This window comes from Oryzias latipes, chromosome 23 (genome assembly GCF_053564925.1).
Source record: "Oryzias latipes strain Hd-rR chromosome 23, Olatipes_Hd-rR_3.1".
Taxonomy (NCBI): domain Eukaryota; kingdom Metazoa; phylum Chordata; class Actinopteri; order Beloniformes; family Adrianichthyidae; genus Oryzias; species Oryzias latipes.
In genome coordinates, this window is record NC_136259.1 from 13,691,440 (window position 1) to 13,718,734 (window position 27,295).

The 27,295-nt window shown below is 40.2% G+C and overlaps 1 protein-coding gene across 4 annotated transcripts; it reads right to left on the reverse strand.

Annotated features, from left to right (window-relative positions):
* Nucleotides 1-3,093: 3,093 nt before the first annotated feature.
* caprin2 (caprin family member 2) lies at nucleotides 3,094-25,835 on the reverse strand. 4 transcript variants are annotated; one of them, XM_011491019.4, is made up of 21 exons: nucleotides 25,668-25,835; nucleotides 23,350-23,582; nucleotides 23,213-23,275; nucleotides 23,045-23,131; nucleotides 17,796-18,034; nucleotides 17,570-17,652; nucleotides 17,358-17,471; nucleotides 16,961-16,980; nucleotides 16,662-16,889; nucleotides 13,608-13,646; nucleotides 13,403-13,531; nucleotides 12,467-12,548; nucleotides 11,722-11,771; nucleotides 11,517-11,624; nucleotides 11,330-11,428; nucleotides 11,098-11,238; nucleotides 10,888-11,029; nucleotides 10,706-10,816; nucleotides 10,504-10,565; nucleotides 6,643-6,694; nucleotides 3,094-3,923 (listed from the first exon to the last, which is right to left on the reverse strand). In XM_011491019.4, exons 2-21 carry the CDS (start codon nucleotides 23,569-23,571, stop codon nucleotides 3,352-3,354), a joined length of 2,643 nt encoding a protein of 880 aa, XP_011489321.1. In that variant the 5' UTR covers nucleotides 23,572-23,582; nucleotides 25,668-25,835; the 3' UTR covers nucleotides 3,094-3,351. The 4 variants fall into 4 exon arrangements, with proteins under 4 accessions (XP_011489321.1, XP_011489319.1, XP_078797780.1 ...); XM_011491017.4 differs by having other exon boundaries at nucleotides 11,330-11,437; XM_078941654.1 differs by having other exon boundaries at nucleotides 25,598-25,767.
* Nucleotides 25,836-27,295: the final 1,460 nt, after the last annotated feature.

The window sequence follows — 27,295 nt, forward strand, 5'->3', positions numbered from 1 at the left end:
TCAGGGATATACTTAGTTCCCCTGGCAACTCATGCTCTGACCATAACCTGGTCTGGAGCAGGTTTAGTTGAAGGTCAGTTTGTTTTCAGAGAGGCGAAGGACCATGGTGTGTCCATTTGTAGATGATTTAGTGGATGAGGAAGCTCAGATATTACGTTATCATGAGAGGGTGAGAAGACCACATATGGATGTTGGAAAAATAAACTTTTTTTACTTTGATCTAACTTATTTGCTTTAGTTAAGATGAATCAATTATTTTTCGTAAAGTCATCTTAAAAAAATAACAGGTAGTTTTCAGACAGTTATTTTACTTTCATTCAAATTAATTCAATCAATTAGGTGTAACTTTGGTGCTGCGGTTAGATCGGCACTGCAAGGAATTGTGGGATACCATTCCCTTTGCCTGTCTGGACGGATTTGGGTTTAAGTGTGGGTTTTTGACCAAATGTGTTTAGTTGTTTAGCTGTTTTACTGTGTTTTGCCGAGTTATTTTTCCTGCTGTGTTTAATTCCTTCTGCACCATGAGTGAGACGAAGGGAGAGGATGATGAGTTTATATAGCACCCCTACTTTTCCTTTACACAGAAATTAAGTCAGAGACATGGTATATGGATACATGATATAATTCCATTGTGCTTCATTCATTTTATTGTTAAAACATGAGTATATCTGCAGGCTCAAATTTACACATGAGAGTTCAAGAATTACAATAAATTAAGATGGAAGAACCTTAATTGAATTAGAGTAATATTACATTTAGTTAGATAAATATGTACATTTGAGTTATAAAAAAATATTGAGTTAGATAGATGTAAGAAATTAGGTTGAATAAATTTAACTTGTTACCGGTTGCATTAATTTAAGTTGGATTAGATAGATAGATAGATAGATAGATAGATAGATAGATAGATAGATAGATAGATAGATAGATAGATAGATAGATAGATAGATAGATAGATAGATAGATAGATAGATAGATAGATAGATAGATAGATAGATAGATAGATAGATAGATAGATAGATAGATAGATAGATAGATAGATAGATAGATAGATAGATAGATAGATAGATAGATAGATAGATAGATAGATAGATAGACACACACATCCACCCTCTCGATGTCCAGTCCCTGAATGACCACTTTTTCTAAAGTCCACCACGATCTCCTTAGTTTTGGTGGCATTGATGTGAGGGTGATTGAGTTTACACCAGTCAATTCACACCAGTATTAACATCATTACATTTCTGTTAGAGATAAAGGAAAGAAATGTGGCTACAGAACCCCTAGTATTCAATCAGACCCATTTTCTTGTAATCCTGGGGTTACTTTAGCCAGATTGTGTGAGCGGTGCATCAGCTTAAAGAGCAGATCGTGAAAGAACAGGAAGTTGGGTACCAAGTACAAAATATAACCCCAGGGAATTTTCAAAATAAATTAACAGTATTTATGGCAAGTTTATAGCTTCATCACTACGAGTCTAACACTCAAATATATCTGTTTAACGTAATATTTTCTTTAAACTCTGTATTATTCTGTTTCAAAATCTTTGTGAATTAAAATCTTTCCAATCACAACAAAACCCTGTGTTTAGAGGATACGAGAGTAAAGTTTGGTGTGACAGCAGTCACATTAGATACAGTCAGGAAGTAGAGGTGCAGGTACCAAAATGCAGGAAACTGGGCTTGGTGGCAGAAACGTAAACATTTAATGAACTTAAACAGGAGAAAAACCACGGAGAAACAAAAAGCAGATAAAGCAGATGATCTGACAATGTAGAACTGAAAACCAGACACTTCTGTGCACTGAGGACAATGTACAGAAAAGAAAACGGCTGTGGATGATGAACACGAACCTAGAGTGACTGGGGATGAAAGTTGTAAGATATCCGTGTTTAAAATATTACCATCTGGATTAGGGCTGCTCTGTGCCACAGTCGTTAGCGCTCTTGCCTCACACGCCGGCTGGGGGACCTGAACCAGAACACCAATGGGGGACCTTTCTGTGTAGAGTTTGCATGTTCTCCCCGTGCATAGGTGGGTTTTTCTCCTGGGACTCAGGTTTCCTCCCAACATCCAAAAACCTGCTTCATAGGTTAATTGGTTACTCTAAATTAAGCATGGGTGTGTGTGATTTGTGGCCCTGCGACAGACTAGCGACCTGTCCAGGATGTCTCCTGTCTTTGCCAATGAGTGGCCAGGATAGGCTCCAGCATCCCACGAAATGGAAAAAAACAGGTTTAGAAGATGAATGAATAGAAGATAAACCATCTGGATTAAACTGGATTCATGTTGATTATGCCTGCAGAACATTGCTCCAACATAAACAGCCTCCAGTGTTTTATTGCTTTGATGTCTTCCAAGTCTGTGATTAACTCATGTTGACAATTTTAAATTAAAAAAAAAAAGACAATTGAAGCACTTTTACCTACAATAGCCGAGTATTTATTAGTAGCGTACTTTACATTTTTCCTTCATTTACATAATGTACAAAGGACAAAAAAAAAAAAATATTTTTGCTGCCCTTTTCTGAGTTTGAGCCCCCGCCCCTCTTAAATCCTGCGCATGGCCCTGATGCTACACAATCAATATAACAAGTGAAGAAGACCATAGTACACACTCAATGGTTGTGTCAGAAATACCTCCCTTCTAACTACTTAGTTCACTGGGGGTTTGGCGTTTTGTCGGGGAGTCCGGGTCTACAATTCCCAAATCCATTGTCCTGGAAATTTCCCGGAAGTCATTAGTTTAATCGATGCGGACGCCAGAGTGACAAGCGAAATATTTCACCTTTGTTTATTGGGTCTTGCCAGTTTTGTTAAACCAATAAGTTTAAATTAAACTGGTTTGTTATGGCAAAAAGAAAAATCCATTGCTTTTCCTTTGTCCGTGTCCATCCAGGAACTGTTGCTGGAAATTAGCCCTTATAAAACCCGCCAACCTTTAGAAGTTTTAGCGTTCATCTTCCATCCTAAACAGATTTTAATCCCCATGACAGAAGAACCCTGGAGCTTTTATGCTGTGCAGAGAACACCAACAACCTATGAATCAGTTCCAATATTTTAAAGGCACCAAAATCAAGACCACCAAGCCTCAATTGACTGCTTAACCTTTATTCTGGCACATCAGATCTCTTCCCAGTTCTCAAAGTAATCCATCAGTGCTACAGTTTGGTCTCGAGTGCAATTCACCAAACCCACCACCAAGAAGTTTCCGTTTCTACGCCTGGAAATCAACACTGCAGACCAGCCACTAGCAATGGCAGTACAGTCTGTTACAGTTCCCCTGAGGCTCTTTGACGATACATCCAAAAGCTCAAGCAGAACATTGGAAGTCAAGGAAACCCCAACCTGGTTTAGTCCTGGTAGAGCAGAAAGCCGGAGAAGGTGCTGTACTTCCACGTGCTGCCATAGATGGCTCCACGGTGCAACCGCAGCCACACCTGGTCCCCTTGGAAAAGTGGCAGAATTGCATGGTTACTGGCAGTCTCGTGATCCGGGGCGCCATCGTTGGCGTAGGCAGACACCATCACTTCTTCATTGCGCATGAGGTTAACATAGAGGGGAACGTTGATCGCCAGCTTCAGGATGTGGAAGATGAACACATATGTTCCATTCACTGGACAGGTGAACCTTCCAATGTGGGTGTCATACGCCTCCCCCAGGTTGCTGTGCAGCTGGTCAAACACGATGGGCTGGTCAAGGTTGCCCGGAGCAAAGTTAGCAGTACGAGAGGTGGTGAACGCCACTCTCATCGGCTGGGAGAGTGGGTACAGGTGCATAGGAAGTAAGGGGGCTTGGTGGCTGTGGGGAGTCATTGGGACCTCCACGGTTGACACAGACATTGAGTCTCCATGACCAGAATCCACCATGGTAAAGGTCCCATCCCGTTCTGGACTGCTGACCTGAGAAGAATCACTCCAAGCTGCTGCAGAGCGGAAAAAAAAGAAAATACAGGTCTGAAGATGGCTGGATAATTCAAACATCACTGTTTAGGTTTCAAACATCCAGTAACAACTCCTGCTGTCAAACAGCCACTATGTACATTTTGTGCATATTGGACAGATGGAAATTGGTCATATTGGTGAAGATACATGTTAAAAAAATGAGAAAGGTTGTGGTCTTAACATGACACTTTCACAGATGTATCATAAATGAACCACGTTAAATCTAACTACCTCATTGCTACCTCTTGCACATTTGACATGTTTGCACACAAATTTTGAACATTTCTTTTTACAGTTTATATTTATACACTTGTACATGTTGTACATACTGATATATATTATATTTGTTATTTTCGTCTTGCACTGAAATGGTGATGCTTCACTTTCTTGTACAATGGACAATGACAATAAAAGCATATCTATCTATCAAAACTACAGAAGGTTAAATAAACAACGCAAAGAACACGTAAACCAACATAGAATCTTAGCAGTCTTCCGTCATTCGACACTTCAAGTAGCTTGAACAATCAAGTTAAAATAGTGCAACTATTATCTGGTAAAAAATAGGTGATCATCAGTCGTGGGAGTTTGGTGACTAAAGCTTTAGTATCTTTAGACCTATAGAACATTTTTGACCAGCAGTGATTCATATCTCCATTAAAAATGTATGATCACCTTCTTTTAAAACTGTTGTTTTAGCATTAATATGATGGGGTATTCATGACTGGCTCATCAGTTGCTGCAGTTACACGTGCAACATTTCTTAGTTCACTTCTCAATCTTTGAGCCAACAGTGTACATGGGCCCAGATCTGATTCTAACAATTGTTTCAATCAGAATAACTCATTTTACATGCGCAAAACTCTAAAATCCTGGAAACGACCGTAGAATAAGAAATGGCGAGTTCCTTTGTAAACAAACAAAGCTGCAGCACAGAGCGAGATGAACTTCTAAATGTGCTTTTATTATTATGATTATTATTATTATTAAGGGCCCGATGGTCAAAAATTTCTAAATAAGTGCGGCCACAGCTTTATTCTTGGCCGAAGGGACCTGGAAGAAGGAATTAGGTTAATACGCGCCAACAACATTTAGCTTTGGATGTACTTAAAATCCATGCAGCCGGTGCCGCAATGTGCATCTTTCCTGCATGTAAATATGTGAGAATATCAGTCTTTATCTTCTCTGGAAAAGATATTCACGCGATTTCCACAGTTTCTCTGGACTGTGCAAATGCAGAAATGCCGCCTCTGCCAGTTTCACACTGTTCCAAAGCCGTTCCTCTGCTAGGAGACAAAGTACTTCCAGGAGAGACAGTTCTGAGTCTGATCGGGTTTGAGTATTCCGAATGGCGTGTTTACATGACGCATTTTTATTCTGATCAGGCGTTATTCCGATTTCTTTTGTCCATGAAACTGCAGCTAATGATTCCCTTTGATGCACCCTGCCTTAGCCCAACAGTAGCAAGGACAGGCTCCAGCAGCAACGTGATCCTGAAATGGATATTGTGGGTTAAGAATGTGAAGAAAACAAAAATCAGAAAACTAATAGAGCACAAGTAGGCTAACTGGCAGCCGATGGTAGCAATAATTAAAAAAAAAAAAGAAAGAAAACTTGGGTATTCAGTCACCAGTTACCCTACTTTAGCTCTGAGTTACCCTTTTTTGTTTCCTTATCCTCTTACCATCAACCAATTTTGACAGACATGCACTTTTTTTTTTTAAACACCCAATGAGCAGAGTGGTATATTTGTTACTACTTTTTGGACTGTTTTTCACCATTTCTGGGTCTGAAACTATCCGCTGGTGCGTGGTTTACACGAGTTGACGCCCGGCACCGGCTGGAGATCTCCGTATTATGATCCGTATAATTCAATTTTCAGCAGAGCTATGGTATCAAGATCATTTCCCCATTTTGGGATTAATAGCATTCTAAAAAGTTCCCTTTTATTTTAGTTTAATAAATAACCTTCAAAACGTGCATATTTAACGATCAATGTTACGGGACTCTATATGCCTGTGACGCAATTTTGACAGTTTGTTGACTGGGGAAATTTCGTATTCAAGACAAAGACGAATCACATTCAAAACAGACATGTAAAACAGAACTAAATCTTGTATTCATATTTTTTGCAAAGTTAATTTTGTCTATGAATACCTTTCATATTGACAGTTTCCATACCCCACAAAGTTTACCCCTTTTAACATTTGTGTTTTTATCTGTTATGGTTTGTTGATTCCCATCCTTTCTAAATAAATATATAAAGGATGATTAAGTACATTATTTAAGTTTCATACATCCAGTAAAAAGACAAAGCTACAATTGAAAAATCTTTTAATATTAAGGATCCTGGTTTGTGAATTGAATCGCCGCCTGAATAACGATCCACATCCCTACAACAAGATAACTCCACTTCACACATGGATCTAGGAATAATTTCAGGACGGAAAATCTATAAATGTTTTTAAGGAAGACAATGATGCCGTGAAAAACAAAGATTGCAAAAGATGGTTGGAAAAAAATAAACCTCAAATTTTTATTAAAATTAATCATCAATTCTGAGTATCAGTTGCCATTTGTAGTTTAATCCAAAAAGGGGGGGGGACCTTGCCTTTAACTCCTTTGTTAGTGTATTTTACCCAAACCAGATTCAACCCAAACCAGTTAGGGTCACGTTTCTGCATCTACTGGTGTTCTTACCAATCGACCCGTGTCTCCCTCCTTGTCTGTACACATGGTGGTGTGTTGAATCCTGAAAAAGAGAGACGGTCAGAAAAGGCAGCGAAATGTGTACACCATCAAGGTAACAGCTCCACACAAAAAGTTAAGAATTTCCAGGTTTTCCAGCCATCACTGCTGGTCTCACTGCTTACTTTCAGGATCAGGTGTGTTCAGTTAGGGTAACTGCTGCTGCGGTTTATATCCAATTTTATTAGATGAAAGGACAAAGCACAACCCCTGTGCTGAAAACAAGATGGGTTTGATGGTGTACAATACTCCAAAGTCCTCTTTAGCATTTGAGCTCAGGCACAGCTACTGTGTAGGGGTGTAACGATTATTTGATAAATCGATTTATCCAACCAGATCGATCAGTCTGAGGCAAGTTGTTAATAGAATTAAACTAAAGCATCAAAAATGAACTATCATTTTTCCAGTCCAATAGGTACAATTACCATTTCTGATCATGCTGCTGTGCTGTTTCATCCAATACGCTCTACCAGAATCAGGAAATCAAAGCAGGCATTGGAGATTTAACCTTTCTACATCAGACCAAGGGTTCTTTTACTATTTTAGAGAGGAGTTTGAACAGTTTTCAGCAGCACTATATCTTATTCATCTATGAAAAGGCAAGGACAGACTAAACAGAGAGGGAGCATGTTAAAACCAGTGTTTTTCAACCAGTGTGTCGTCAGATATGGTCAGGAGTGCCGTTGGAGATTACCCATTCACTGATCTAAAAACATTTACCATCGAGGAAATCAGCTCTGTGTTCATCCAAACAGGCCCTGATAAAACACTGAGTAGTTAGGAATATTAAGATCATAAAATACTTTTTTCTTTGTGTTTATTTGATTATATGAAAGACACTTTGATAAGAATGACAGTACCGCGATTAAGCCATGGGTTCGGCTCTGTTTTCAGAAAAGTCCCGCCACTTCAACTGTCTCCACCAATCATTCTTGGAGGCTTAATCACACGTCAGTCTGACCAATCAATTCTGATTCTGCTCATAAAGTTGCTCAGTTCCAACAAAAATACCAGCTAAAGCTCGTCTTTAGCGATGTAGCTTTCCACAGAATCTGGTGTCAGACCGTGGAACAAGTGAACAAAACAAAGAAGCTCAGAGAAGCAAGTCTGTGTGTTTTCTAATAACGTCTGGATTATTTTATATGTTAAATTTAAGACGTAATAACATTTAAGAAACAGGCTTAAGGTGAAGTGGCCAACAGACACAATTAAACTACCTGTAAATTCAAACAATTTAATCATCTAAAAATAAATAAAACATTTTTGTTTAAGTTTTCAAAGACTTCATCTTTGATTAAGACAAAAGAAAAACGAATAAAATTTCAACATGTTCACTTTGTGTAGCTACAGAAAATATAATGTTAGTCTTTTAAGTGCATCCATTTATAATGGAAAGGCATAAAATACCAGACTGGACCGCTCAGTGAAAACGAGGCAAAAATGAACTGTACACCTTTACCTCTTGAATTACCAAAACTATGGAGTCCCAAACTGTTCATAATAAAAAAACAAAAACAAAATAACCTTGTGCAATCACTCAACCAATATATCGCTCATAAATATATAAAAAGATCATGAAATTATGAATAACTTGCGCACAGATTTTAAGTGAGCCCTTATTAAATATATTTCATTTTGCTTTAAAAACCTGTTCATTATTTAAAACAGCATTTTAAAATATTAATAGTAATCATGAATCCTATAATTCTATGGCTTTTTTCCAGGTACACTGATTTCAAAATCAATATTTTCAAAAGAAGCTTTGTTTTTATTTCACATTGCCATTTTTCAGAAAGACTTATTTCCGAATAAGCTTTTTCAGCAGAATGAGTCTGTCAATCAAACCAGACAAGTCAGACACTTTGTGATTGGCTACTCCTTTACTCAGACATAAGCAGCAGCACCCTAACTACCCGTATTTTCACGACCATAGGGCGCACCGGATGTTAGGGCGCTGTCTCAGTCACGGGGGATTTTTCCGTCTTTGACACACACAAAAGGCGCACCGGGTGTTAAGGCGCGGGCACGTTAACGCCCCGTTCAGAACCTCAGCGCTTCTAGAGTGGGTTAATAAAACATCCAGTCTCTGATTTTTTATAGAGGAAACATTTTTATCTTGTTACTGTTCTCCCTAACTGATCACAAACTGAATGGTCGCGCACTTGCAGCGCTCTGTCTCCCTTCCTCCTTACAAGTGCTGAACACACAGCACACACACACAGACGCTGCCTGTGCCGTCTCCTTTCTTCCTTTCTATGCGCTAGAAAACGGCGCTGCTTTCAGCACACACACAGAGACACGCACACAGACTTGCGGGTCTCCTTTCTTCATGTGCGCTGGCGAAAACCTGCTCCGAAAACCTGCTCCGTTCAGCAGACACACACACACACACACACACCCCCACCCCCCCTGAACACAGATTTCAGGATGATTCGCAACGATTCGCAAAACGAACTCTGACAGTCAAGAAGACTGAGCTGAGTTTCCGTGGGAACGAGGTGAGGTGGCACAAGTTGGACGACCGACTCGAGGGATGGATTAACGATCAGAGAACAGCTGGGAGAAACATCTGTCTATTGGTTGTATAACAAGTGGGCCATTCTTCACCGCTGCTCAGTCACAAGATTCTCAGATTTTGAGCACACATTAGAATCTCGTCAATGTACTAATTTATAAAGCTTTAGACCACAAGCCACCCAAGAAAGAACAATGTTCTGTTCCTCTCAGTATCACCCGCAATTGGTCAATGCGCAGGTCTCTGAGTTGCTATGGTGTTATCAACACCACGAGTTTTGTGTAGCATCAATACAGTCTCCTTATTTGAACCCACGGTAGCCTCAGCCCCAAGTCGAGTGCCAGCTCTGTTAACCATCAGATGGTGGCAGTGAGATAACACCATGGGGGCAGGAGGGTGGCAGTCTAAAATTGCCATATCATCTAATGATTTTTGGGACTCTATTATCAGGCAGTAATGCGCTGCTGCCTTCCTGCCACCCACCTGTTACTGGACTGCCACATCGTGACCTCCAAATGTGCCTGGGCAGCCACTGACCAATGTCAAAAAATGATCCAGGCGCTGTAAAATTTTAACTTTATTTACGCATCGTCCGCTCAGAACTGCTGCCAACCGGCAATCCAGCTGCCCCCACCCTGTGGCAGCACAGCTGTCCAATTTCATATAGGTGCCAATCCGCCTAACAGTCAAATCTGCATTCATGACCATGCCAACTACTTTCACAATAAATAAATAAAATTAAAATAATATATTAAAAAAAATAAAATAAAATAAATAAAAATGGAGCGGCAGCAGCTAATCTTGATACTTCTGTGGATACCAGCCCATTGCACAGTGGCAGTTGTCTGTGACCGTTGGATTTGTAAGTATTTTTACCGTTTTTTTCACGAGTGGCACTGCTACTTCTTCAGTTTTACTGTGAGCTGTTATTCGTGGCATTTACATTATTTTATTCCCTCTAGTTCACTTCCACTCTGTTCTTGAAGTAAACACAGATCCTTGCTCTGAAGAGGACCAAGGTTTCTATGTTTGGTCCACAACATAATTCTGGTTAGAGGTCACACCTGCCCAAAACAGTGGACTATCAGAACCAGCAAATCCTTGCGTGAATAAAAGCTGCCATTGTGAATGTGGCCTTTGATTTTGCAGTAAGAAACAGTGAGTGACACTCAAACCGTCAAACTTCCTCCAGTCAAAAGGTCATATGATAACATCACTTGTTGTTTTAAGCCTGGCTAAGAAGTATTTGATTTAATCTAAGCTTATATGATCTACATCTAGAAGAGAAACCAGCTTACTCTTGGCGCATAGAGGAGAGAACCAGAGTCTCTGATATATGGCTGGGGGATATAGGCTCCTCCTGGTATAGAAAGCAGAATTCTTACATTAGTTTCAGGCAAAAATTTAAACCAGGCATATAGAATGTTTTACTACTTCCTCCAGGAGTGGGCACCTGGAGGAAATGTGGAAGCAGTTGGTATCTGATCCCCAGGCACATACCTCTTACAGGTCCCCTGTAGTAAGAGTGGTTGGTTCGACCCAAAGCCCCACTTGGGAGGCCAGAGGACAGGAAGTCATCTCCATTATCCAGCATGTACTCTGGCTGGTACACTGCAGATCACACAAGAAAACCGTTCACAGCTGCCTTTGTGGGGATGCATGGGGGCTCGGGGTTTTCATACCCAGCTGAGGCTCGTCGTCTGTGGGAGCAAACTCAGACGGTGTTTGGGTGCTAGCAATGCTGTACTGTGGCTCAGAGAAATCAACCTTCGACTTGTAGTCCAGCTCCCCAACCTGAGGTAGTCCTGGTCCCACCTTAAAGACCTAGAGAATGCATGGAATCTACTGCAGTTATCCTCCAAAACTAGAATTACTAATCGGTAGAACCTTACCGCCTGAATGTTTCCGAACTGTGCAGAGGTCAGAGGTCGTCTAGTGGGAGGTGTGGAAAAAGTCTCTCTCTTAGGGGGTGTAGAATTGGACGATGTTACTCCATTAGTGGGGGAGTGTTTACATGGGCCATTAACTGACATCTGTAAAGAGTTCAAAGTCTTGGCACTTTTTAAACAAATTAAAAAATGGTCCATTTTCCACAAATGCAAGAAAAAATAATAATCAACTTACACCAGAAGAGTTACTCTCGTCTGCAGAAGCATCCGGTAGTTCTCGGCTGTAAAGAGGTGGGGAGGAAAATTGTTTTCTGCCGTCCAATTGAAGAGACGCCTGCAGAGACTAAATTATATCAATAGGTAATAAAGAAAGCAAGACACAAATGCACTTTTCATCTGCTAATCCAGTGCTTCTTTCTTACATGAGGTAGGTCCTTTGAGGAAAGCTGCAAGTCAGCACGTTCAAGACATTGTTCCTCACTTGACACACTGGCCTTGCGTTCTTTCAGTCTAGTAGGCAGTGGGGTGGACTGAACAAGGTCATGAAATTAGAAAAGAATTGTTCTAAAACAGGTTAAAAAGGCAGACTTTAGCATAAATAAAAGAGAAAGGAAAATAAAAGCTTACACTCATCACTTTGGGTAGAATATCAACAGGACTTCTTAGACCACCATAAGCTGGTAAAATTACAAGGTTAGAGGAGGATTAGAAAATTACAAAGAAATTCTGGCTTCATTTTTTTCTTTAATATGCTTCAGCAAGTTCCACAAAGTTAAACCAGAGGGAATCAAGGGGAACAGACTGTTTTATGCAGTTTGATGCCAAATACATTTCCTGCGTTGGTTGTTTTTTTTATTTTCATTTTAAGTGGCCTTAAATTTCTTTCAAGCATTTATCGCCCACCTGGTCCAACCACGGAAGAATGCCCACTACATAAAGCTATAACTGCTCACCAAGTGTGGACTAAAGATCAGGGAAAAACAAAGAGCATCAATCACACAGACATTAAGCATACAAAGAAGGAGACGGGGTTTTGTTGATGCTGCACAAAACCAGAATTCTAGCAGCTTTAATAACTTCCTCTGAGAACAAAACTGTGGGACACAATCTTGGAGGTCAATTTTAAGCCAATTAGATAGGTCAAGCATAGATTCTGAGGCCTTTAACATACAAATGTAAGTCCAATCAACACAACATGGACAGGAGCAAACTTAGGAGGGTCCCTGTGACAGCAGGACAAACGAGTGTAGAGGGAACACAGATATTTCATAGGGTGATAAAAGACCAAGAACATAATGAAGACCAAGCCAGTGGACTCTGATAACCAACAGACTGGAGACTGTGTAGTGCAGTACAGGTTATTTTAAGTTACCCAAAGGAGAAGAAGCCCCAGATGGAAGTCTCTTCGGTCTGGGTATACTGCTGGTAGAATTCTCTCCATCTAATAAAGAGTCCTGAGCACAAGAATAAATAGTAAATGGTGTTTACACATCAGTCCCATTCACACATTCACAGACTGATCGTCTGTGAATGTGTGTTACTCTCCTAACGAACTCTGGGGCCAACCTATAACGACCAAGAACAACGTAAGGTTCAGTGTCTTGCCTAAGGACACCTTGACACAAACTAAACCTGCGATCTTTGGAACAAAGGTTTACCGCTCTACCTCTGAACCACGAATAGATTACATTACTCAATACCTTTAGTATGTGACCAATGACCAATGTCTGAGAATTCAATTCAATAAAATTTGATTTATATAGCCCAAATTCACAACAGTCGTCTCAATGGGCTTCGTACCCGTAATTGTAAGGTATACATACAATCAAGAAGGATCATAACGGCGTAGAATTCAATAGGATAATCCTAAAACTTTAACTGAACATCCAACTAAACTGCTATATTTCTTGTTTTGGCTGCTGTGACAACTGAATTTCCCTCCGGGGATAAATAAAGTCCTGTCTTATCCCATCTTGAAAAAACACCTAAAAACCGGAATCCCTAAAATACGAAGAAACCTCAGGGGTCCCCACATGAAGGAGGGATCCTCCCCAAGGACGAACAGGCAATGTACCAAAACTCTTGGAGAAGAATTAGCTTATCTACCTCTACAACTACATATTTAAAGTCCAGCAAATGATCTTCATCCAGTTTAAGTTGGGGGACAGCTTTGGGTGCAAGACGAGCCAGAGACAGGAACACTTCAGTTCTTTGTCAATAGAACTAAGAACATCAAAATTGTCTAGTTGCAGCTCGTGAGTTGATGGGGGGGAAAAAATAAAAAATAAAAATCAAAGGTTAAGACTACCTGCATAAAGCTGAAAGAGCCATGGATCTTCATCATGAGCTCCTCAAGGTGCCGTTTCCTTAGTATGGGATCTTTGGGCAAAGTAGGTGGGGATTGAAAAATTTCCACAGGTATTTCCATTTGAAGTATCTGCAAAGAGTAAATAAGAATACTTTGGCGGGGGCGAGCAAGGGATTGAGATCTTTGCTGCATGTTCCAGACTTACAGTCTTTGTGCTTTGTTCCTTTTTGGTCTTCTCTTTTCTCTGAGGATATTTCATATGAAAAGAAAAGCACTTTCATGATAAAATGTAATAAAGATTCTTAAAATTAAAGTCAGCAAACCTCAGAAAAATTCAGACAAATCATTTGGTGCCTTAGGTATGGGATGCAGTTCTAAAAATACTGTTTACAGTGCAGGTGGTCAGCTGTAGACCTCAAATGAAGACCAAAATTATCCAAGGAATATTTTCAGAATCTCCTGAAACCCACAAACATGGTGTCCTAAAGAGGCAGAAACTGAAGACACAGGAATGGGCCATGATCCAAGCTGAAGTCACTCAAGTAGTTAACAAAACCTACTTTGCTGGTAAGGCACCAAGGGTAGATGAGGTCCTCAAAGAAGTCTCTGAATGTTATGACTGTCGAGTGATTAACATTGGGGACAGTACGTCTAGACTGGCAAATCAGGGTGGTTGTCTCTCTTTTGAAGAAGGAACAGTTAAGTTTTTGTCCTGGTTGTGGAAAAGCTGATCCGCTTTACACCAGACTCGGAGCTTGAAATTTCTTTGGAATTTGCCAATCCAATCCACATGTGCAATGTGGATTTAAAGAAAAAAATTCAATCTTGTCACCCTGACAGTAATGGAGAAATTTCCTGTGCAGAGGGATCATCTATGCTGAGACGCTGCTACCGTGACCTGGCTTCAGATAAGTGAAAGATTGACAGATGGATGAAAACAACTTCAGTAAAATGTTATAGTGCAATTTAAAACAGTCTCCACTAGCCACTTTAAAAGGAAGCTTTTCTCTGGACAAAAGTTTGTTTTAGCTTGTAAAAGAGGCGTTCTCTTCAGATATGAAACTTTACAGCATTTAAAGTGTGAAGAATTGCCTTTTTCCAACCATTGTAAACAGCACTTCAGGGTAGGTAATGCTTTTTTCCCATTTGACTGAAATTTTGAAGACGACTAGGCTTTTCAATATTGGTTTATTGGGACAAGTATTCCTCCTGTGTGCCAGCAGATGAGCTGTAAATTAGTTCTAACAAGTTCTGGATAATCAAGTCTCAAATAGTCCATCCTTTGCCACCCTAATAGTACAGTGAATGTAAATATAGCTGTATTTATCATAAATAACATCAAAATACTGAGTTTACTATGTTCAACAGTGTCCTAAACTTGGGCAATTGGCCTATAGGGGGCACCACTTCCCCTCCAAGTTTATCTCAACATGCAAGAGTCTATTGACATTCAATTACATCAAGTTACACGATGTAACCAGGAGATGGAAGTCATGAGATCAAAGAAATACTACATAACCAAGGTAACAGCAGTTTCTCAAACCTGAAAAGAAGGAAAACTTTCTGAAGACATAGCAGAACTCGAGTGAGGCTCAAAGATGAGCCCTGGTGTTGATGGAAGAGACTGGAAACCAAGACTACTAACAAGATGGTCATGGACAACTTTATATGGCCGAAAGAAAGAAGTTTAACAACTATTTTCTAGTTGTACCACTGGTCAGTCAGTTTGGTGTCTGGATTATTTCATTACTGATCATCTCAAAATTGAAGTAAAACTGACTGGTTTGAGATATTTATAGTATGCTGTATCAGTCTTTTTCAAGCCATAGAGAATAGCTATAACCACCTGATAAACCACCTAATTATGATACATTTTTGCTCTGAAAGATTATCCAAGCCTGGGTTGAGTTCTTGATGTTATAATGATATTCTAATAAAATAAACTAATGTTGCTTTTATTGGATCAAACAACTTCTACAAATCAGCAGGTTTCCCTCACCCAATCCTCAAATGCAAAAAAAAAAAAAAAAAAAAAAAAAAAAAATCGTTTTCAGATTTTTTTTCAAAACTAAATTTCTTGTAGTAGCATTTTAATGTAGAAAAATAGGTTTTTCAGAAACCAGAAGCTAAAATAATATTCACTGTCAACTTCAGCGCCGTTCGGACCGGTCTATTAAAATATTGTCTCCATATTGTTTATTTTGTCCGCGGTCAGAAAAAGTTTGGACACCACCATCTTTAATCATCCGTGACCAAACTAACATCTCGTTTAATGTTAACAGCACCCATCAAGTGACTTTCAGGACTTACTTTGAAACCCAAACTGTCTAGCTTTCATGTAAAACACAAAAACTTCAATTAAAACAGCAAATGTGCATAAAGGTCGTGTTGTACAGCCACTATGTACTATTTGGACATTTTCCACGTATGAAATTTCGGTCTTTGGTTATCCATGCGTGACATATGCAATTCATAAGTGTTCCTTGCGTTCGTCATTCGTTGATGCGCACAGATGTCCGTCGAGGGTACGGGTCTTTACAGGAATTCAGTTTTGAGCGGTTCAAATTTTTCGGTCAGATGAGAATTACACAGTTTCTTTGGATTTTACGTAGTTTATACACAATTATTACATAAATCTTACACAATTGTGCATGATTTTTGTGAGATGCAGCGGCAAATTTGCGGCTTTCCATGACTGTTCCACGTCTAGCACACTTTTCCATCAACGCATGTACAAGCGATAAATATTTCACATCACATATACGGCGCACATATTTCGTTAAAAATAGGTCATTGAAACAAATTTGGCTTTTATGTTGATTTGCGTGTATTTTGCGTGGTTTAAACGTGGTTCTCTTTAAAATTTGTTCATCTGTGAAAATTTTAAGTAAAGTCCAAAACTTTTTGCATTTATATTGACTTCTAAACAATTTTCATCTGTGCTATAGGCGCCAAATGCATTTAGTGGCTATGTGACACGACCTTAATGTCATGAAAAAAAGCATCTCTAAAAAATAAAGCTGGCCTACGGGCCATCAAGTTGTTTGTGCCACTACAGCAGTTGCACTTTGAATTGTATTAGTAATGTCAAATTAACCTAAGTTTGATACATCTTTGTATGAATATTTAACTACTGATTGATACGTTTTGTGCATTATTCTTGCTTTGATTGCTTAAATAAACCATTTCAAATTCAAATTTTAAAAATGTAGCTGAACAAAAACCACATCATTAAAAAACAATCGAAGGCGACTTTTACCGGTTTGGAAACAGTGCGCTGCTTTGATGCAGCTCGGACAGCCTTCGGGATGAGCACAGCAGCTCCTCTCCAAGGTTTTGGGACACCGGTTAGTGGAGATGAGGGTCCATCAGAGGTTTCAGCATCCCAGCTGTCAGGAGGCTCCTGCTCCTTCATGGACTGGAAATCATCCTTCCAGTTTGGATTGTTAGGCCCCTTCACATCCTGCAGGGGTAGTCTGGGAAAAAGCTAACCCAGAAACAGATCAGTGGCTTTAGCTGCAACAACTGATGTAAAACTTAATTGATGGGGAGTCTCACCTCTTTGGAAGTTCCACTTGCTTTTTAATAAACAGGAAACACCCACCCAAAAAACAAAAAGTGATCATTAGCCTGCAGTTCATGATCCGTCTAAGTTCATGGCCCTCGTCTTGCTACAGACTCATGGTTCGATTCAAACTTTTTCTGATTTCCCACAGATTCAAATGCTGCTGACAAATTGTGCATTTCACCACCGTGATACCACCAACATTCTCCCAGCTCCACATCAACAGATGTGTCTAGATGTGCAGGTGAATTCAGGTATTTAGCTAAAGTGTGAGAGATCTTAGCGTGAGGTTAAACCACTTAGTAGGAACCAGGCTTTACTCTAGGATGTCACTGGACCAGGCAGTCCGTGTGGGCATGTCAATGTGCTTCCAAAGGGTCATGCTCTTACTGCTGTGGCTTCCTAAGCCCAGAAACAACTCTGCAGACTTGTTGGGTTGAGGCAGAAATCGGCTCAAATACTTGCAATCCATCAGTCTGGTAATCTCCTCTTTCAACAGCTTATCTAAAAAAAAAAAACAACCCACACCATTGATGGAATGTTTGAACTCTCCATTTCTTTAGCTCAGAGATTATTTCATAGTCTTATCAATGAATACTCACAAGTGGATCCAGCCACTGGTTGGTCCTTTCCCTCCAGAAGGTCCATGTAGACCAGTGCAGCCTTCTGCATCTGCTCATCTAGGCTGCAGAACACAATGACAGGTGTTTCAGAAAAACCAGGCAGCTCCACTCTTTACATTTTACACATTAGCCCAACACTAAAGACGAACCAGTAAACAGACTCATGCATGGAAGGTAGAGCACCGGCCCTTTGACCCAGTCTCACCTCAGTCCGTTGTCTCTTTGGACTCCCAGCATGGCGGCAAGCTGGTTCAGGCTGTGCAGCTTCTGGCTGGGGATGTGTGGTGCCTGGTTGTTTCCAGTCATCAAGTCCTTCTGGATGTGCTCCTGCTGCATATTACCCAGGAGGTAGTGGATTTTCAGGACCATAGCCAGGCGCCTCCTCTCGGCCTCCACTCTCTCTACCTGATCTTTTTTAACAACCTTCTTCTGGGCTTTCAGCAGCTGCAGAGTTCCAGAATTAAAACAAAAAACAAAGAAAAACTCACATGTTTCAAAAATAAATATCTAGTTTTAAAATAAAATGTTACATTTCTGAAAGTAAGGACTAAAATCCTAAAAGAAAAATCAGTTAGAATATTTGGACTGGATCAGATTCTTGGGATGAAAAGTCCAATTTCATGTCAAAAAGCACAGTTTTAATTACTAAGATGAGAACAAAGTATAGTCATTTGAGAAGAAAAATGTCAGTTTTGAGTGCAAAAATGTTTAAAATTCTGAATGGATGTATGTGTGAGATGATAAAAACAAACAACACGACATCTACACAGTAACAAAGATGATAACTCTTCTACTTCGGCTTTCTTTCCAGGTTATATAAACTTCTGGAACATTAAAGCAAACAATATTTGACACGAGGTAATGAGTTTCTCTTCATCGGGGTTCCTTTCCCAGTGTGGGTCCTTGGGGAAGCCCCTTCGTGCTACTGCCCAACTATGTGTTCCAGCTCCTCTGGGGTACCTGAGGGGTTCCCAGGCCAGTTGAGACGTCGTCTCTCCAGTGTGGCCTCGGGCCTTTACCAGGGGGACTTGCCCAGAATAATTCTTTAAATTTGTAAGCTTAGAAGTTACAGAATCCCAAAAATATATCTCAAGACATCTTTACGGAAAATTCAGAAATATGATAAAGTTAAAACAAGTTAATAAATAAGTAAATGAAAGAAAAAAAAATTCAAAAAGGCCACATGTATAGTTTGTCTCATTTTGGGGAGGGGGGACGTTGGGGTTTTTGCCCCACAACTTTGCTTTGAGGTTTGGATTTTACAAAGCTAGGAGGCATAATCATACATTTTGCCAATTAAATCATGACTGTGACAAACCATCGGATTTACGGGAGTTTTTAAAAAATATAAAATGAATACCAAAAAACGACTTTTCAAAAATTGCAATAAGCTGATATGTCACCACTAACTTCTAAACATTCATCCATAAGGAATCCAGAAATACTCAAATTTGAAATTACTTAGTGAATTTTTAAAGGCCTAGTACAACGTAAAAGCCTAATTAAGAGTACTTTGAAGTTTAAAGCTTTCAAAGTGCGTTAAGTTTTCAGAGGTGAACATTCATTCTCGAGGGGGGAAAATTTTATTGTTATTTACATTTTATAAGGCTTTTAACTTGATCAACCAAAGTATTTAAATATTAGTACCTTAATAGGGATTGGCTGTCAAAAAAATACTATCAAGATTTGACCGTTGCCATTTGTGGCACCTATCTGGCGCCGCTTTGCCAAAACCCCTTGACTCTTCACAATGAGATTGGTTTTTCAGGGCTCCAGACTGCGACCAAATGGTCGCATTGTGCGACTAAAATTTGAGAGTGTGCGACTGAATTTTATATCCAGTCGCACATGTGCTACCAGTTAATTTGCCTCCCCCACCCTCCGTATTTTTTATACATTAAACGTGGAAGGGGCACGTCAATGAAATGAGCAATGAAATAATCAATGAGACGTGAGCACACACACGCACGTAAACACACACACACTCGCACATACACTCATGAGACGCGAGCACACACGCACGTAAACACACACACACTCGCACATACACTCATGAGACGCGAGCACACACGCACGTAAACACACACACTCGCACATACACTCATGAGACGCGAGCACACACGCACGTAAACACACACACTCGCACATACACTCATGAGACGCGAGCACACACTAGCGTTTCATTGAGTGATGCCTGTCTGTGAAACAGCCAATGCGTGTGAGAAGAATAGGAAATGGCCACTGTAAGTGGCTAAAATGCGTGGACGGGGAGGGGCCTAGAGATAGAGTGCGCGTAAACATCTGTGGAAAGGAAACAGACAAATATCCCCACTGCCCGATTTGTGCGTCTGAGCTATGAAGCGAACTATTGATTTGTTCTTCCGACCTGCGGCTAGTGTACCAGTGCCAGAGTGTACAGCAGGGGTCTCAAACTCGCGGCCCGCAGGCTATTTGCGGCCCCCAAGATGATATTTGGCCCCCACCTTGATATGAAAGACACTGAATGACACTTTGTTGTGCGCGGAGCTGACAAAGCAACCAATCACAGTGGGGTATATGACTCTTGGGGGCGTAACAATGACCGGGCTTGAAGCAGGAAAATCATTTAATGAAGGCAAAGCTGCAGCGAGACTGAAGGAGAACAGAAAGTTGGAGTTGTCCTTAACATTCAATATAGTTTTAATCTGCCTCTTCCCCTCAGTATGATCCGCGTTATCATACATTTTATATTTATTTGAATGTTTTGTAATATATGTAGCCTTTTTTTTAAATCAATTGGTATTTTAAATTATTTTAATTGATCACTCAACTACAAAAACCCATCAGGACACATGTCCCATAATGCATTGTTTTGTAGTCATCAGGGCAGCTTTGTCAGTGCAGTGCTAAATTTCCAGCTGCGTTAGTTTAGGTTGGGCCTTGCTCCCGCCCCTTTCTCGTGATATTTTTGTGATGATTGACAGGTGATGTTGGAGCAAAAACAAAAACATACGTCACACACCAGGTGATCTGCGCACCGTTGCGTCCACCTGGGTGATCTCAAACACGCTTATTGTGCATTTTGGCTGCACTTATTTGGTGTCACCAACATAAATACCAGTTTTTGAGCGTCTCTCTGATCTCAGGTATCTGTATCGATTGTTCTTATCTCCAGTGAACAGCGCCCATTCTTTTACAAACCACAGTTTGAATTCAACTATGAAAATATAGGAGTGGATGACCGGCTGCTCTAAAACAACTTGTGACCAGGGTTTAAATGTGCAAAAAGTCATCAGAAAATCCAAAAATGCTAACTCTGAATTTTGTTTTTCCTTTACTGATTTGTGGTTTAAAGAGTAAACTTTAAAAAAAACATTCAACAAAGACTCAGAATTGGGAGCACATACTCTCTGACGTCTCAAAACTTTACCTTGTTGTTCCATCTTCAAAAGTGCAGAATAAAATGTGACACTGAATTTGAAACAGCTCATTGTAATTTCTGCATCTATTATGAAGCATTTATTAGTAATACAGAGGAAATTAGTAGATTTGGTTAGCATGTTGATTTACGGTATGCGCCCCTAAATTTTCTGGTTGTGCCCCTAAAATTTTCAGTTGGGGGCCACTGTGCTCCTAGTGAGAAAAGTTAGTCTGGAGCCCTGTTTATGTTTGTTTTGTTGCAGAAAAGCAAGATTTACTAGCAATAAAAAAATAAAAGTTGGCCTTGTGTTGAAGTGGGGCACAAAAGTAGTCAGTGACCTACCGCGCAAGAAGTACCATTAAAAAGGTAAACTTGGTCTTTAATTTAGTAAAGGAACTAACTGAGAAATAAAATAATCTCAGATATCACTTTCATTTTAAAATGTTTTCTTTGCAAATGATGGTGGAAAATAAGAGTTTGATCACTAAAAGTTCACCTTAATACTTTGCTGTCAGTGCTGAACAGTCCAAAGTTTTCTGCAGGTTCGCAAACACTGCAGCAGCTATTTTGGTCCAATCTTCCAAGCAGTTCTCCAAACACGGTGAGTTAATTTATTTCAAAGTTTCATTTTGGCCCCTAGAACTTGCCTTTGTCTTATTTGTAAAGAGACAAAGAGAAGAAGAAAGTTGTCAAACTGGGTCACCGGGAGATGGAAGATCTGTCAAAAGCGTCCGTCATTCAGACGCGACTCCTGCAGAAGATCATGAACCTCGCCGTACGAGCAGACTATGAATGATGTCATGAACCGAGACACAGACGTGATTACCGATGCTTTTGTAGAGCCCTACAAAATAAATCAACCTGATCTCTCACAGGGGCCTCAAAAAGCATCAGCACCCAGCAAAAATTCACCTCCTGTAAATAAAGTCGTCGCCGCCTACTTTTGTGACTTGATGACGAATCAAACTTGAATTTAGCGTCATGTTAGTTCATTAGCTCTCCTTTAGGGGATTCTTTAATGGTCCTCCTGTTCCGTCAGCGCAGGAACTACACAACCACACAAATACAACAACGATAAAAGATTGACAACTGGGATTTTCTAAACATAACAGAACTAAATCCACTGTGAATGCAACTTTATTAGCAACACCTTCATATTACATAGCTGGTGTTGGGTTTTTATATAAAAATTAATCATCTGGAGGCAGAATTAAAAAAAAGGGAAAAAAAGGGGGCTTTTCTGTCCATCTATCCCCTCTCCTCTAATCCCCTCTAGTAAATCTGTCCTCGTTTTCTCAGGATGTTGGCATTTGAGTTGACAGTTTGAAAACCCTAAAAACATCATACTACTCAAAATACTTGAATGCAATTTCATTTTCTTAAAGAATTTTAGGAAACAAGTTTTCATTCCTCATGGGGGGGGCTTTTCCAGCACATTTCTTTAGAATATAAAACGCTTCCTTAACTGTGTGAAAAAACAGAAGAAAGCAAAGACTGGCTAGAAATCCATAAAGGCTTTATTTTGAAAAAAATGTTTTTATCAGAGGTTTAAATTATATTGAGACTTGCTCTCTGTTTGCCATGAAGCTTTGAGCCTTAGCCAAAACTAATAAGAAATTGTTAGATGAACTTTAATTGTGTCACTAAGTGGGCGGTCGTGGTGCAGCGGTAGGGCGGTCGACCCATGATCGTAAATTAGCAGGTTCGATTCCCGCCTTGCAATGTGTCGAAGTGTCCTTGGGCAAGACACTGAACCCCACCTTGCCTCTGGTGGGAGGTTGGCACCAGTGTTCGGCAGCGGAGCCGCCATCAGTGTGTGAATGTGTGTGTGCATTGGGTGAATGGGACTGTGACTGTAAAGCGCTTTGGGCCTTCGAGTGAAGGTAGAAGGCGCTATACAGTAAACGCCATTTACCATTTTTACCATTTAAGTTGATTAAGGGTGTGCACGCCCCGATACCTTTTGTTAAGCATAAATAAAAGCCCCCGATGTTCTCAGAGGAGAATCCAGAAACATGCCAACATGTTAGAAAGCCAGAATCAGAACCACTCACATTCTGAGTCAGGCCATCCAAAGTTTTGTGCAGCTCCCGGGCAAAATCCAGGTTATGAAGCACCTCCTCGAACTTCTCCACAGCTGCCTGAATCAGAAAGCAGCAGACGAGGAGAAGGGTTTGAATCCGAGGAAAAAATCTCCTCATTCTACACCCAGTCCATCCCACCTTCTGATCTTTGTTCAGCTCCTCGCCCTGGATAAGCCTCTTCTTGTACTCCTTCAGCTTCAGCTGGGGGGGGGGGGGGGGGGGAGCGTCAGAATCTGGGTCACCCTTCCTCCAGCACCACCCCCTTAGATGCTCACCTTCTTCTTCTCCAGGTTCCTGATCTTGTGTTTCAGACAGATGAGGCCATCTTCAATATAGGTTTCATAGCCGTGGTATGCAGTGGACACCTCCAGGCTGACCTGCTGCATCCCCGGCACCTCATCCTTCATCTGCTGGCCCTCATCCTCCTCATCCTCCTCCACTGAATGCTCAGGTAGATGAGGAGCATCCAGAACAGGCAAGGTGTAAAGTTGCACCATGGCAGCCGGCACTAGGAGGGTGGAAGTGTAAAAAATTAGATGCATTACAGGGACCCTTGAGGTCTGATCTGGGTGAAGAGGGGCTGCTAAAAGGCAAACAGACTAAAATGAAACAGAAAAATGTGAAAATGAAGGCTAGTGTTTAAAAAAAAAGCCTTGAAAAATTAAAACACTAATGAGTAGCAAAAAACTAAGCTATAAGACCCACTTTTTTAATTAAAAAATTAATCTGAAACAAATTATTTTAAATAAAAAGGAACCAAACTGTTCTTAAAAAGCCTTAAAAATGAAATGATGAAAAACAGAATATTTCAGAAAAAAAAGAAAAGTCTAAAGGCAAACAAGAAAAACATGATTGGAAAAAGCTTCAAGTGAAACGGTCTGCTAACATTTTGTAAATATCAAAGCTGTAGGCCTATGGAAGCATTTCTTGAGCATGATTAAAAATAAAAGTCAATACCAGAAATGCTTTTACATTTTCAAAATGAAACTGCATTATTTGATTCTAAATTCAAAAGAAAAAGCAATCCGCCAAACAGATTTTCATTTTCTTATTCAACACCGCTTATTCTGTGACATAATACAAATATGCAAAGAGGGGATTGCATTTTCGTTTTCACATCCACCGTGTAACAAGTGTCGTATTATTCAGTTCCAGTCAGCATCTCCAGGGGGGAGCGGGACGACGACGTCAGTGTTCACTCTGTGTGGACGGCTGCTTAGACTCCGACATGTTTAGGAGCAGTGCAGCCAGGCTCGTAGCTTCGTGTTAGCGGCAGGGGCGGGTGCTTTGTTACATTGTGCACTCCTGATTGTTACACGGTTCTGGTCGTGTTCTTTGGAGGCCCCTCGGTCCGCAGCCGGACGCACCGCGGTTCAAAGCTTCCCCCGGACTAGCTCCGTCTTTGGACTGAGCGAACACCCAGCCCGGCCAAGAATAAAGCACTGGCCAGGCGTATTTAATAAATTATGAGCGAACAGGCCCTTAATAATTATAACAATGATAAAAGCACATTAAGAAGATCATGTCCTGCTGCTTCCCGCTGATTCTGCTGTTTGAGGACGGCTGCAGCCCCATCAATAGCTCTAGCACAGATTTCGCCATGCATGCTAAACGTTTGCTGTTTGGACCAACAACGCACTGACATCATTGCCCCCACTCCCCCCCGGAAAACTGGAAATGCTGACTGGAAATGAATTATGCGACACGATTCGCAGGGTGGATGTAAAAATGCAATCCCATCTTTGCATTTATATTTTAATTATGACACAGAATAAGCGGTTTTTAAGTAGAACATGAAAAAGCATTTTGAAGTATTGATTTTTTATTTTAATTTTGAGTCGTTTGATGCAGTTACATTTTGAAAATGAAAAAGCATTTCTGTTCATCCATTTTAATTGTGAAATTGAACATTTGAATTGTCTTCTAAATTAATTTTGCTAAATATTTAGTAGAAAACTTTTTGAAACTGAAAAGTCAAATACTATTTTCTGTATCATTTTAATTAAGTGACAGAATGAGCGGTGTTTAAGAAAAGAAAAAAAAAGAGTGGCTTGGCGGATTGCTTTTTCTTTTTAATTTTGTCTTTAATTTTGAAACAAATACAGCTTAATTTTAAAAATGAAAAAGCATTTCTGGTATTGAGTTTTATTTTTAATTATGTTTCAGAAATGCTTCCATATAGATCTAGTTAATAGTTCTCCATGACTAAAATTTCATTTTAAATTTTAAACTTTTAACATTCATTTTCAATGAGTAAAACTGGATACATTTTCGAAACAGAGAGAGAGAGAGAGAGACACAAAAAAAATACAATTAGGATAATTTAAAAAAGAACATTCAATATTTTTGTACTCAAAATATAATCTAGATTTGGGGAATTTGATAAATATTAACACCCTCACTCTCCCTGTTTCTATTTTTTAAGGACATAATAACTAAATGAAGAAAGTCAAAGTCTTAAAACGATGTACAACATCGCTGGAATTAACACACAGCTGGAATTAATTCCGGACAAATTGGCACCTGCGGAAGCTGACAAACAACACCAGGACCCGGCCGAACCAGCAAGAACCTGAGCTCAGGGTCCACTCACACTGCGGGTCCGCCTGAATGAAAGAACTGCGCCTTGGCTCTTCAGAGACGGTGGAAGTCCAGACAGGACCAGCGCCCCACACAGATGTTCTGCACCGGAGGCCGCGCCCCCCCTCAGTCCGCTTTTAAATACCCCGCCGCCGCCGCCGCGAGCTCACGGATCACATCCGGTTGGACAGGCGCAGGCGCAGCAGGTGTGGCGGGAGCCAGGAGATGAGGAGTGGCAGAAAGGCCGAGTCACAAACGTACCACGACTCAAATAAAATCTGCCACGAGTTATAAATGCGCAGCAAGTTTATTCAAACGAATCCAATGAATTTTAACGTATTTATCACTTTATCTGTGTTGCGTTTAATGACAGGATGTTTTCAGGAACTACTGATGAAACCATGAACAAGCAATCAGAGACAGACATTAAATAAAATGAAGACTTCCAACAGAAATATATTTACAGTAACTTTTTAAATAGAAGAACAATTGAAAGTAGGCTTTAATATACCCTGTTCCACTGCAGCAATAATATAAAGTAGCCTTTAATTATCCCAAAGGGAGGCTGCCTGAACAGACTTTTCACATGTCCTGCACACAAACACTCACACTGCAAAAAAACCCTGTCAGTTAAAAATAAATATCGGAACTATCACTCAGAGAGAGAAACCAGAAGAAACAAAGACTGGTTGTTTGCTGTGGTGATATAGACTGACAGATGTGGTTAGACAAGATTCTCTGTGCACCGCAATATTTTCAAATGACAGTGTGATCTGTAGTGAGAGCAGGGAGCAGAATAATAGAGGAACACCTTGAGAGTTCTGTGGGCGGAAATGCCTTGTTGATGCCAGAGGCATCAGAATGCCCTTCCCACTGGCGTTTCAAACAGGAAGTACCTGCTGGCTCCAAGAATCCTACAAATAGGATTCTATAGAGAAATAAACAGCTTTTATTCAGTCATTCGATTGGTCAGAAATAACCCTTCTGGCTCTGTTCTTGATAATCTTCATTTTTGTATATAATTTTTTTTGCAGCCTAAGTTATTTTACCAGTAGTTAATAAACTGACCAATCAGATGCCCCAATAAAAGTATGTGATCTCAGGTCGAGCATTCAAAACGTTCAGTTGACAGGTTTTGTAAAGCCCACTTTACAGTGGTAGGGGTGTGGCCTCCCAACAAGTTCACTCCTAGTTGGCCAGAGTGGTTTCCATTGAAATTCTGACACAGACTAACCCAGACCAATCACTGCTAACTGATGAATTCTGGTTCCAAAATAACGACATCCCAAAAATGGTGACTGAATCAACGCCATTTCAATTGAGCCGGAAGTAAACAATTTCTTTATGGATGATGTCACACTCACTCAGTCAAGTTCTCTGATACAGTCAATGGTTAGCCATTACTGTTGTAGAGTATTCTCCCCTTATTTATGGGACTTTGGGACTAGAGATTCCTGCAAATACGCCAAATAAACTGTACCGTTGCGTACTATAAAACGCACAATAGTCACTCTGTGCCTTAAAACTAGGAGACAGTGCTTCCTCCATCAGTTTAGATGTCATTTTCTTCCACAAGAAGCCACTTTCATCCATCATTCATTTTTTCAGATGATTATTCTCTGTGGTTATCTTCTTCTGCGT